This window comes from Monodelphis domestica, chromosome 3 (assembly GCF_027887165.1).
Source record: "Monodelphis domestica isolate mMonDom1 chromosome 3, mMonDom1.pri, whole genome shotgun sequence".
Lineage (NCBI taxonomy): Eukaryota > Metazoa > Chordata > Mammalia > Didelphimorphia > Didelphidae > Monodelphis > Monodelphis domestica.
The window spans coordinates 48,192,593-48,205,387 of NC_077229.1; the positions used below are offsets into that span (position 1 = coordinate 48,192,593).

Sequence of the window (12,795 nt, forward strand, 5' to 3'; positions counted from 1 at the left end):
CTTGTACTTTGGGGCCTTTATTAATAACTAAATACCATTAATGAACCAAAAAACCCCTGTTCTGATGGATGTAACTTGTTTCAAGTGAGAACTTTGGACAAAGACTGCAGGATCTAATGTTTGACACAAAACAATATAATTACTCATACTAATACTTCTTGGAGTGGGAATGAGTGTGATTGGGCAAGCTGCTGCAAGATTTTATGCCAGTTGGGAAAATGGTGTGAATTTAGCACATAAATAAAATCTCTTATTTTATTTTTTTCTCTGTCTTTATTTTTTCTGATTGCCAATCACATATGTCTGAATTCATGTGTGTTAAGTTCTTGTAAAGTGGAGTCCTACTGTTACTGTAAGCCATTTTATTATGAAATTTTGAATAATTAAAAGTAGGAACTATATCAACTACATACCAAGGCTTATCTTTTTCTATAAAAATAAAGATGGTAATTATAGGACAAATTACAAAATTATATCATTTTATGATGTAGTATCACTTTTATCCAAATACTATTTACTTGTTATTTTTAGGCAGATTTTTTTTTTTGTACCAAGAACTTTGTCATTAAGCCTTGTAGATAAAGAGGAACTAGCAGCATTCTTAGGAAAACTAACCCAGTTTCTAGCCCTATTTTTTGTCATTGTGGAAATCTTCAGGAAATGTGTACAAAAATGTACACATATTTCACAGGGGTCATTAGGGGACCAGTCTGGGCAAATGGAGATAGTCTTTCAGATTCTGGGCAGCCTGCCTGGACCTTGAGGAAAATTTCTAGATATGTTGCATAGGACTGAGAGTTCTAGGTTCTAGTCCTGGCCCTGTGGCACCATGTGCAAGTCACTTAGGCTCTTTGAATCTCAAGGTTCTCTTTGGAACTGGAGAGCCTTGATTAAAATGTGCTGATTCTTGTATTTAATACCTGTGTGACTGGGAAAGGGATTTGCAGCTCTCTGGTTCTTTTCTAAATTAAGGGTGTTGGCATAAATCTCCAAACCTTATTCCAGTTCCAAAATTCAGTTCTAGGATTCTCTGAGAATCATATTAGCAATTATACCATTTGTATTAATAACCTTATCTAGGAAATGGGGCTTTTTGGTTAATGATACATCCTGAGGCTTTAGTGTAATAATTCTGGGTTCTATTTAGATGTATGGCTCTGGCAGATTGTGAAGTATGGTGTTTTGATAGGAGGGAGGAAGAGCTTCAATATAAGTACATCATGGCCAAAAGTCAAGTAGTTTGACTTTTCTTTTTTTTTCCCTTTTAAATTTTGTCAATTTAGAACATTATTCCTTGGTTATAAGAATCATATTCCTTCCCTCCCTCCACCCTTTCCGTAGCTGACACGCCATTCCACTGGGTATTACATGTGTCCTTGATCAAAACTTATTTCCATGTTGTTGATGTTTGCACTAGGATGTTCATTTAGAGTCTACATTCTCAATCATATCCCTTCGACCCATGGAATCAAGCAGTTGTTTTTCTTCTGTGTTTCCGCTCCCACAGTTCTTCCTCTGGATGTGGATAGTGTTCTTTCTCATAGATCCCTCCGAGTTGTTCAGGATCACTGCATTTCCATTAATGGAAATCCATTATATCCAATTGTGCCACAGTGTATCGGTCTCTGTGTACAATGTTCTCCTGGTTCTGCTCCTTTCACTCTGCATTAGTTCCTGGAGGTTGTTCTAGTTCACATGGAATTCCTCCAGTTCATTATTCCTTTGAGCACAATAGTATTCCATCATCAACAGATACCTCGATTTGTTCAGCTATTCCCCAATTGAAGGGCATCCCCTCATTTTCCAATTTTTTTGCCACCACAAAGAGCACAGCTATGAATATTCTTGTACATGTATTTTTCCTTATTATCTCTTTGGGGTACAAACCCAGCAGTGCTATGGCTGGATCAAAGGGCAGACAGTCTTTTAGCGCCCTTTGGACATAGTTCCAAATTGCCCTCCAGAATGGTTGGATCAATTCACAACTCCACCAGCAATGCATTAGTGTCCCAACTTTGCCACATCTCCCTCCAGCATTCATTACTTTCCTTTGCTGTCATGTTAGCCAATCTGCTAGGTGTGAGGTGATACCTCAGAGTTGTTTTGATTTGCATCTCTCTGGTTATAAGAGATGTAGAACACTTTTTCATGTGCTTATTAATAGTTTTGATTAGTTTGACTTTTCTTAACCTTAATGTAATGTCTCTCTAGTTTATCACATTCCCTTCCGAGAATATTTCTTTCCCTTTCCCTGCCCATGGTGAGCTATCCCTTGTTACATTTTATTTAAACAAATTTTTTTTTTAAACTCTTACCTTCTGTTTTAATATCAGGTCTAAGACAAAAGAGTTGCAAGGGTTAAGCAATTGGATTTAAGTGATTTGCTCAGGGTCACACAGCTAAGAGGTGTCTAAGGCCGGTTTTGAACTGAGATCCTCCCAACTCCAGGCCTCCACTGTGTTACTTGGCTGTTCCTACATAGATTTTAAAAGAGGAGAAAAAGCAGTTCAATAAAACTAAACACATTGTACATTTAGAACAACATATGTAGCATTCCATTTGTGTGGTCCATCATTTCTGTAATGAAGTGAGAGAAGGAGCTACAATTTCTTAGTTCTTCCCTGATCATTAAAATTACACAGTGTTCATTGTTGTTCTTTAGTGATCTTGCTTCTTCTGGAGGCAGTAATTTTTGTTGTTGTCATGTCCTGTAGTTAAAATGTCTTTTATGTAAAATATGTTAAAATGTTATGTTAAAATGTTCTTTCTGTAACATCACTGTTACTTTCCATTGAACTTTCCAGCCCTCTCTCCCTCTCTGCCAAATAACAAATAAATATGACTAACTCACCAAAACAAATCACTTGGTGACGTCTGATCATTTACTCCTCATTCTACACTTGTTGCTCTCTCCCAAGAGGTAGCCGACCCACTTCACTCTCCATCCTTCAAAATCACTGCCATTGATCACTGCACTGATTAGAGATCTGAAGTTTTTCAGTTTTGTTTTCTTTTGTATTGTATAATATTATTATATATGTTATAGTCATTATATTAATGTGGTCATTGTGCACATTGTTGTCCTAGTTTTGCTCATTCTGGTTTCCATTAATTGATACAAATCGTCCCAAGTTTCTCTGAACTCATACTCTAATTATGTGTGTGCACGTTTGTGTGTTTACAGTACAGTAATAATATTCCTGTTACTTTTACATCAGCCTTATGCTTAAGGCTGAACATCTACTTTGTTTCCAGTTGTTTGTTACTACAAAAAATGCTGTTTGAAATGTTTTTGTATATGTGAAACATTTCTTTCTGTCTTTGCCCTCCTTGAAATTTGTCTAGTAGTAGACACTCACTCTAGTTTGCAGTAATTTGATAAATTTGACACAATTGGAAACCACTGAGATCAATAATGGGAATTTAACTAAGAGCCAGGGAGGGTAGGGACTTGTCTTCCTTTTTGTTTTTATTACTATTGCCAGCATTTAGTACAGATTCTTGCAGATAGTAAGTGCTTAATAAGTGTTCTATTTGTTTATTCAGACATCAGAGAGGTAAAGAATGCCTCCTTACTGCTTTCTCCTTCAAGTGCCATCTTATTATATATTTATCTGTTTGTTAAAGGAATATTTACTCATAGTTTTAGATATTGCTTCTTCTAGTAAGTGTAAAATATGTTTTAATTGTGTTTCCTAGTTATCACTGCCACGTTTACCCATACCCCACTACTGTTGAAGAGCGAAAAGAAGTTCACGAGGGGCTAAATACACGAATACAGGATCTTTATACTGTGAGTAAAAACAAAAAGAAAAAGTATTCCATGGGCTATAGATCATAAAAGAGTTCTTCTTGGTTTAAAAAAAGAGAAACTTTTTGGGTTATCTTTTGTTTTTATATTATATATATTTCCCATTGTATTTTCCCTCCTACCCATTAGATTTTTTTTTTTAATCCTTACCTTCTGTCTTAGGCAGGTAAGGGCTAGGCAGTGGGGGTTAAGTACTTGCCCAGTGTCACACAGTTGGGAAATGTCCAAGGTCAGATTTGAACCCAGGACTTACTGCCCCTAGGCCTGGCTCTCAATCCACTGAGCTACCTAGCTTATCCAAATTTTTTTTTTTTAAGAGGAAGAAATACATGTTTGGCAAAACTAGCAAATATAATGGCCATAGATCAGAAAATTCTGATGTTAGTTTTCCATTCCCATAGTCAAGGCAACAAGTCAGTGAGCATTTACTAAGCACCTACTATGTGTCAGGCCCTGTGCTAAGCCCTGTGGGATATAAAAAAGGTCAAAAGACAGCTCCTGTCCTTAAGGACTTCACATCATGATGAACTATGGCATTGCAGTTGTAGGAAGTATTTTATATCACTTCCTCCATAGCATTCAGTTTGTTTTTCTGCTTGTCTTTCCATGTATTTTGTTGTAGTCATTGTGTGTCCTGTTTATTTAATTTTGCATTAATTTATATAAGTTGTTCCATGCTTCTCAATAGTTGTCAGTAATGATTTTTATGATGTATTTCATTAATTTTTGTGCAACAATTTGTCTAACTTCCCCAGGTGATAAGCCTGTGTGTTGTTTCTAATTCTTTGCCATCACAAAAAGTGATGCTTCTAATATTATGGAGCATATAAGGTCATTTTTATTTTTGAGTTCCTTGGGGTATATTCCACTCAATGGAATCTCTGACTTAGAGGGACAATGGACAATGGCATCACTTTCATAATTTCACATGATTTCTGGAATGATTGAATCAGTTCATAGCACTGTCAGCTATGAATACATTAGCGTGCCTGTCTTTCCATAGCCCTTCCAGCATTGTCTCTCCTTTGTCTTCTTTGCTGAGTGTCAGGTGAAATCTCGGAATTCTGATTTGCTTTTCAAACAGCTTGGTACTTTGATGCTGAAAACTTTACTGTCATATTGGCCGATCTGAACAAGCAATGCTTTTAAAGTTACTTTTTAAAGTAACAGTATAATGTTTAAAACTTTTCTTGCTTAGGGGGTGACTGGGTAGCTCAGTGGATTGAGAACCAGGCCTAGAAGCGGAAGGTCTTAGGTTAAAATTGGCCTCAGACACTTCTTAACTGTGTGACCCTGTGCAAAGGATTTAAAACAAAACAAAACAAAAACCCATTTCTTTTTTTTTTAATCTCTTACTTTCTAGTCTTAGAATCAATACTGTGTATTGGTTCCAAGGAGAAGAGTGGTAAAGCCTGGACAATGGAGATTATGACTTGCTTGGAGTCACATAGCTGGGAAGTATTTGAGGCCAGATTTGACCCTAGGACTGCTTGTCTCTAGACCTGGCTCTCAATCTACTTAACCACATAGCTGCCCCCACTAAAGCATATTTCTAATGCTAGACAATTCTACTTTACTTGGTACATTGGTGTTTATTTTGTGGTAAACTAGTATTAAAATGAAGACTTAAAAGCCTTTTTTTCAGTCTTGATCTTTGGTAAATTTGATTGCAGTTTTTCATCACTAACGGAGAAATCATTCCCATTACTTTTTTTTTTTAATGGCTGGTGGTGGGAGATAGGGAAGTGCCAGTTTACCTGGTCAAATTTTATTTATGGCTTCATTAAAAAAATCTTTCTCTCAAGGTGCTACACAAAACTGAGGACTATTTAAGGCAGGTGTTAAGTAAAGCTGCTGAATCTGTCTGTACTCGAGTTATCCAAGTGCAGAAGATGAAGGCAATTTATCACACGTTGAACATGTGTAGCTTTGACGTCACTAATAAGTGTCTCATTGCCGAAGTCTGGTGTCCTGAAGCAGATCTGCACAGCTTGCGTCAGGCTCTGGTGGAAGGATCCGTAAGTTGCTTCCCAGCTAAAATATAGAGAACTGCTGCGCTGTCTTCAAGGTAGAAAAGAACAATGAGAAGAGAGCTGAGATCTTCCAAGGCAAACTGAGAGCACCTTAGGCAGGAGCAGCCTGGTGCTCCACAAGTAGTTATTCAGATATCTCTATCCTATGGAGAGGGAACCTAGAATGGAAGGGCAGCAATGCTCAAGGGTTGTCTCAACATTAATTAGTGAGGAAAATAAAAATTAACTCATAAGTAGTGTTTTAGAGTTTGAAAAGCATTTTATAAATTTTATCTCATGAGAGCCTCTATGGAATAGATATTAAAAATGTCATTCCTATTTTTTAGGGGAGAATATTGAGGGTTAGAGGGGTGTAGTGTAGTGACTGGACACATTGCTAGGAAGTGTCAGATGAAGGTATTATGCTGTAGAAGGAGCTTGGGATTTATAGTTACAAGATCTGTACCCTACTATGAATCCTTAAAGCCTCTGTTTCCTTGCCTACAAATGAAGGAGATGAACTAGATGATATCTGAGGTGCTCTCTAACTGTAGATGTCAGATTTCCCCAAGGACTTCTAAGTCCTTTCCTTTTAGGTACATTAAATGGAGAGGCATGGAGACACAGCTAGCAAGTGTCTGATGTTAGATTTGAACCCAGGTCCTCCCAAGTCCAAACTAGTTATTTGGCTTTCAAATTCTGTGTTACAAGATTTTTTCTTGTAATGGTATCCTGTTGTGGTTTTTACTATTGATTTTGACCAGGAAAAGGAATTGTATTTATGTTCTGTGTTTGTGAGCCTAGAAAAAACGATATATTCACATGATTCTTTTTTTAATTGTCTCTTTATATGAAAAGAGAGGAAGTGGAGCAACAATTCCTTCTTTTATGAACACCATCCCAACAGCTGAAACTCCCCCAACTCTAATCCGTACCAACAAATTCACCCAGGGATTCCAGAACATTGTGGATGCTTATGGAGTTGGGAGCTACAGAGAAGTCAATCCAGGTCAGTTGACCCTTATAGTTGCTATTGTCCAATATGAGAGCATAGCATGTTTTGTAAAATTAAAAAGACCATTACTTTTGGGTGATCTTTTTGACTTTGAACCTTTAATAATTCTCTTACGTGTTTTAAAGAATGTTGAAGTCATATAGTATCAGAGAGGGAATTTTAGTTCATTTGACTCTTAGTAGCAGGTGTTGTCAAACAAATATATTTCCTTTCTTTTGTAGCTCTCTACACCATCATCACATTTCCCTTTTTATTTGCTGTGATGTTCGGAGACTTTGGGCATGGCTTTCTCATGTTCTTATTTGCCCTTCTGTTGGTGTTGAATGAAAACAATCCCAGACTGAAGCATTCACAAGATGAGGTAAAAAGTCAAAAAAGAACATTAGTACATACTTAGGAGTTACTACATTCTTCTTATTACAGTATAAGGGGATGAATATTTTTTTAATTCAATTTTATTTTATTTTTAGTTCCAAACTCTCCCTTCCCCTTCTTCTCACCCATCCACTGAGAAGGCAAACTCCGAAACCCATTACACATATGTATAGCATTCATAACAAATTTTCACATTAGCTATCTGGATCACAAGCTGAATCCTGTTTGTGGACTTTGCTGTTCTCTAGATACTACAGATCAATAAATCACAGATCGCTTATCTTTCTGCTAAAATCTGGTAATGTTTCTGTCTAGAATGCTTTAGTTTCTGTATTTTCAGCAGTGTGAGTGCTTCCTCTATGTAGACATCTCGGTAGATTATTTCATGAGATGGTCCCATGATTCATCGCTTGGTGGAATATTTTGGTGATAAGCTCTGCACTTTAGTTTGGTTCTTGGGCAATATTCTGTTGCCAGATTCATACTCGAGTCTCTTCTGGCTTGGTAGAACCCAGCACAACATGTTTTAGGGGCATAGCCTTTGAGAACCCAAGTTTCCTCTTCAAGCAAATCTTCTCTTGTCTACACCTGGAGTTGTCCTAAGATTTCAGTGGCTTGTATGTGAGTGATCTCCACTCTGAAGTCTTCTGCAGAACATGGAATAGAGAAGACTTATAGCAGACTGGTCACTTGATCTGGGACCACTCTGAGTACTCTTCAAACTCAAAAACTGATCAAAATAGGATTCCTATGAATTGCAGTACTACTACTACTGATTTTCCCTTTATACACTCCACCTAATTTTCTCTTTTTGCTATTTACAGATTATGAAGATGTTCTTTGATGGTCGCTATGTCATTTTGCTAATGGGCTTGTTCTCAGTATACACAGGCCTTATCTATAATGATTGTTTTTCCAAATCAGTTAACATGTTTGGCTCTGGATGGAATGTATCAGCCATGTTTAGATCTACTCCATATGCCAGTAATACTTCAGCTTTCTGGAAGTAAGTGTCTCAGTTTTATTATCAAATGGTTATTAAATTTTAAGTAGTATAGGGACTACCTATTTTAGTTAACTCCTTCAAAACAGCCTTGCTTGTTCTAGTCTCCTCTCTTCCCCAGGGCTGCAGCATTATGTGGACATTTCATAATAGAAGCTTTTGGCAGACTTTTAGTCATCACCTGATATATACTTCATAGAAGAGAGAGCACCAGACCCGGCTCAATTTTGATTTTCTTTATTGGGACCTATATAATGTTAAATATCATCCCCAAGCACACCAAGACCCATTTCCTTCTCCCATTCTTCTTCACCCTGATCCCTTTTGTCTTTATTGATCCAAGATATTTTGCCTAGATTTATTTTCATTATCTTCTTCTGGGGCCTTATGGTAACAGTGTCAACTGGAAAAGAAGGTGATGAGGCCCCGAGCTTTCATTTTTAAGCTTTATTACTGTGTTTGTTTTGCTACAGTGACCGTGATATAAAGGACAATGCTTTTCTTCAGTTGGATCCAAATACTATTGGTGTGTTCCAAGGTGCTTATCCTTTTGGCATAGATCCGGTTAGTGCCTTTTCTCCCCCCCTTTTTTTTTGGCCTGATTTCATCTCATGGAATTGCCACTAACTTGTAGAGTTAGAATGTTTTTCTATCTGACTTTCAGAATTGCTTACAAGATAGGGAAAACTCATTTTAGTGGGGGGAAAGCTGTCTGTCTCATTTTACTGAGCTTTGGTACCTGTTGTACCCACTGACTCAAGTGGATTTATGAATTAAGGTGTGAGTCATTAAACTTTTCATTTCAAATATGGAATACTAATACTGGAGAATATTAAATTTCTGAGCCTAGGGGATGGTCTAGAAGAGAAAATTAGCTGCAGGAGGTCAGGCTTTTTTTGACTTAATGGTCAGAAAATAACACTTTCAGATTGGCAGCTGTAAAATAGATGTTGTTTTTAGCCATCTAGTCTTCTGTAGATGTGAATTACCTTCTGTCCCCTGATCTCGAAAGAAATGAAAGAGTTTTAGAGCTGGAAGGGACATTAGAGACCTTGATGATGATTATTTAGATAGTCATTGGAGGTAGGATCACTTTCAAAATGTTGTTTTAATGAATAGGTATAAAATGCCTACAGGTTTGGTTTTTTCCTTATAGAGAATGGCATGACTTTCCTAGTAGAAATTATGCTCATTCACTTAATATTTATTCAGTACCTGTTGTGCATAAAGGCTCATTATTTTATCATCCAGTGTTTTCATAGGGATTTAAGATTTTTAGCCCCTGAGGCATTTGCACTTTAAAAAGAGGGAAACAAATGGTTAAATATGTGGGTGCCATATAGATTTCCTGGGTGGGGGCAAGGAGAGGGAAGAACCCAATCCCAATTTCCAAGCTCTCCATTTATATGGTTTCAGGTTCTGCTCAGTCTGGAACATTCTATGTGAAATAAAACAGTGTTTTAGCAAAAATTGTAAACTCTTATGATGAAGTTTGAAAAGGCTTTTTCCTTCCTTCTCTTACTAAGACATTAGCATGCTCTTGATGAGAGCATCTTAGGAGCTACAGTGAATAATCTAGCCATTTTCAAGGAAAAGAGTATAGATTTCAAGCTATAAACTCTAAACTTTTAACTAGAAAGTTTTGTTTTGTTTTTTAAGCCAGAACTTCTCTTGGGTGTGGGTAGAGAAGATGGTGTGACTAGGTTTCACCTGTGCTATTGACAAAGTAAAGAAATTAAGTGTTTGTTTTTGTTTTGGCTTTAGATTTGGAACTTAGCAACCAATCGTCTCAGTTTTTTAAATTCTTTCAAAATGAAAATGTCTGTGATTTTTGGAGTTACCCACATGACTTTTGGAGTTATTCTTGGAATCTTTAACCACCTGTAAGTACAAAATATAAAAGTTGTATTTGGAAGTCAAGTGTGATTCCTTCCCCTCCCCCCCCCCCCCACACACATAGTACATTATGAAGGGGTGTGTTGAACAAAAAACCAGCCAGATGTGCTGTATTATAAGCATTCTGTGATTCACTTACAAGTGACTTCAAAGTTAAATTGATTCTCTTTTATATCCCCCCTCCCCCCCCCCGAAAAATGTTTTGTTGGTTTTCAAGAAATTATTATGGCAGCCAAGGCAACTTGATGAAATCGTTCTCTATCATTGGTACCAAATTCAGATAGAAATGGAGGTGGAGACATATTGACTTAGAAAACCTCAAATTGATATTCGCTATTTTGTATTGAAATTTTATTTATTTCATTAAACATTTCCCAGTTAAATTTTGATCTGATTGGTAGCCAGTGGCAGCTTGCTGGCTGGGAGTTTGACACCTCTATGTATAATGGGTCTGCTAAGTTAACATGAGAGGTTTTATCTTTTTTGAATGATATCTGATAGGAAAACCTTCACTGGTTTCATTTTCAGCACATGAAGTTTGTTCATTTTGTGGTTGTACCTAAAACACTGGCATGACTGTCTGAGGCATATGACATTAACTGAAAAAAGTTGTGGTTTTTTTTTTTCTCTGTAGCTCTAAAGAATTTAAAAGACAGACTGGGTTTTTTCTCAGTTATCTTTTCGTTTGATCTTGCTCATATTGCTAATCAGTGGCTCCCTTTTCTTTAGGCATTTCAAGAAGAAGTTCAATATTTACTTGGTCTGCCTCCCAGAACTCCTGTTCATGCTCAGCATCTTCGGATACCTGATATTTATGATCATCTACAAGTGGCTCGCTTATTCAGCAGCAAACTCCAAGTTTGCCCCCAGCATTTTAATTGAATTTATCAACATGTTTTTATTCCCAGCTGGGGGGTCAACAAGTGGACTTTATCAAGGACAGGTGGGCCACCACTTTTTGAGTCCTTTTGGGCATCAGAGGAAATGCTCTTCTCCTCAGACAGTCGGGCCAATGTTTTAGGTACAACTACAAGCTGAACTAACAAACTCATGTGCTGAGAGTGAGATCAGCTGAGGTTTCACTATCAGACATGATTCAAGAAAAAGATAAAACTTGTGTTTGGTACAAAGTGCCAGTTTAGGTGCCAAGGGAGACAAAGATAAAGATAATTAAGATATGGCCCTTTTCCTCATAGTTCACTATCTGGGAGAGTGGCACTATGTGCCAGTAAAATAAGATGCCTACATAATTATAGGAATTTAATTCAGAATAGAATTTGATAAGGATATGAAAGAGGAACAAAATGCCATGCAAGGTCCAAGAAGACAGGGCTGTTTGGGATTGTGTTAAATGCTGCAGTATGCCATTTAAAAAGTAATTCTGTATAACTGTGGAACCCAGACAATGAGATGCATGGAAAAAATTTAAAAGTGTTAATAATCACAAGACATTGTTGAACAGAATCATTAGTTTTAATTCTTTGAGTTTTTAAAAGGGTCATTGCTGGGGCAGTGGATAAGCAACCGGGCCTGAAGTTAGGAGGTCCTAGGTTTGAATCTAGCTTCAGACACATCTTAGCTTATAACCCTGGGCAAATCACTTAACTCCAATTGCCTAACCCTTGCTGCTCTTCTGTCTTAAAATTGATACTAAGACATAAGGTAAGAGTTAAAATGAAAAAGGTCATTGAAGTTAATAAGCACCAACATTTTTTGTTGTGTTTTTTTACCAAATTATACCCTAATACCTCTTCACCTGCCTTGGGGTGCCCCTGACTAAGGCTTTGTCAGCATAGTGTAAGGCTCAGATAGCTTAGTTCCATTTAGGATGAAAAGGCTTTAAGCCTGGGCCTGGAGACAAATTGTGTATTTATTGAAGTCCCCTAATACTGAAAGACTTAGAACCCAGTTACCTAGAGAGACGTATTTCTTTCTTGAAATAATTTTTTAAATTTATTTACATGATTCATGTTGTTTCCCTCTCCCCTCCTGGAGATGACAAGCAATTCCACTAAGTTATACATGTGTTATTACTCAAAACCTATTTTCCATATTGTTCAGTTTTGTAATAGGGTAATCTTTTAAAACCAAAATCCAAATCATATATTCATGTAAAGAAGTGATAAATCATAGAGAGACAAGTTGCCTTCCATATCAAAGGAGAATATTACTTACCCTGAAATCATAGATAGACACTTGAAGTGGCAGAATACTATTGTTTTACCATCAATAAAATTCCAACTCCTTATCCTTATGGCTTTTTTTAACCTTGAAAAGTTTTTCATTTTCTTAATGCATAAAGTAAAATTCAATTAATATTTGGCATTTGACATCTTTTAAAAGTAGTGATTATATTTTTTAAAGTCAATAATACGGGAGGTATCTGGGTGGCTCAGTGGATTGAGAGCCAGGCCTAGAGATGGGAGGTCCTAGGTTCAAATGTGGCCTCAGACACTTCCCAGCTGTGCAACCTTGGGCAATACTAAGTCGTTTCTCTACATTTTTTTTTTAAACCCTTACCTTCCATCTTGGAATCAATACTGTGCATTGGTTCCAAGGCAGAAGTGTAGTAAGGGCTAGGCAATGAGGGTTAAGTGACTTGCCCAGGGTCATACAGCTGGGAAGTGTCTGAGGTCTAATTTGAACCTAGGACCTCCCCCGCCTTTAGGCCTGGCTCTCAATC

General features: G+C 37.1%; 1 protein-coding gene across 1 annotated transcript in view; it reads left to right on the plus strand.

The window, feature by feature from the left end:
- ATP6V0A2 (ATPase H+ transporting V0 subunit a2) overlaps positions 1 to 12,795 on the plus strand; it is a 41,349-nt gene that overhangs the window by 18,212 nt on the left and 10,342 nt on the right. Inside the window, exons 8-15 of the mRNA XM_056821890.1 lie at positions 3,700 to 3,793; positions 5,617 to 5,829; positions 6,682 to 6,832; positions 7,060 to 7,199; positions 8,038 to 8,219; positions 8,690 to 8,780; positions 9,981 to 10,099; positions 10,842 to 11,055. Coding sequence (XP_056677868.1) covers positions 3,700 to 3,793; positions 5,617 to 5,829; positions 6,682 to 6,832; positions 7,060 to 7,199; positions 8,038 to 8,219; positions 8,690 to 8,780; positions 9,981 to 10,099; positions 10,842 to 11,055 — 1,204 coding nt within the window. The remainder of the gene's footprint in view (positions 1 to 3,699; positions 3,794 to 5,616; positions 5,830 to 6,681; positions 6,833 to 7,059; positions 7,200 to 8,037; positions 8,220 to 8,689; positions 8,781 to 9,980; positions 10,100 to 10,841; positions 11,056 to 12,795) is intronic.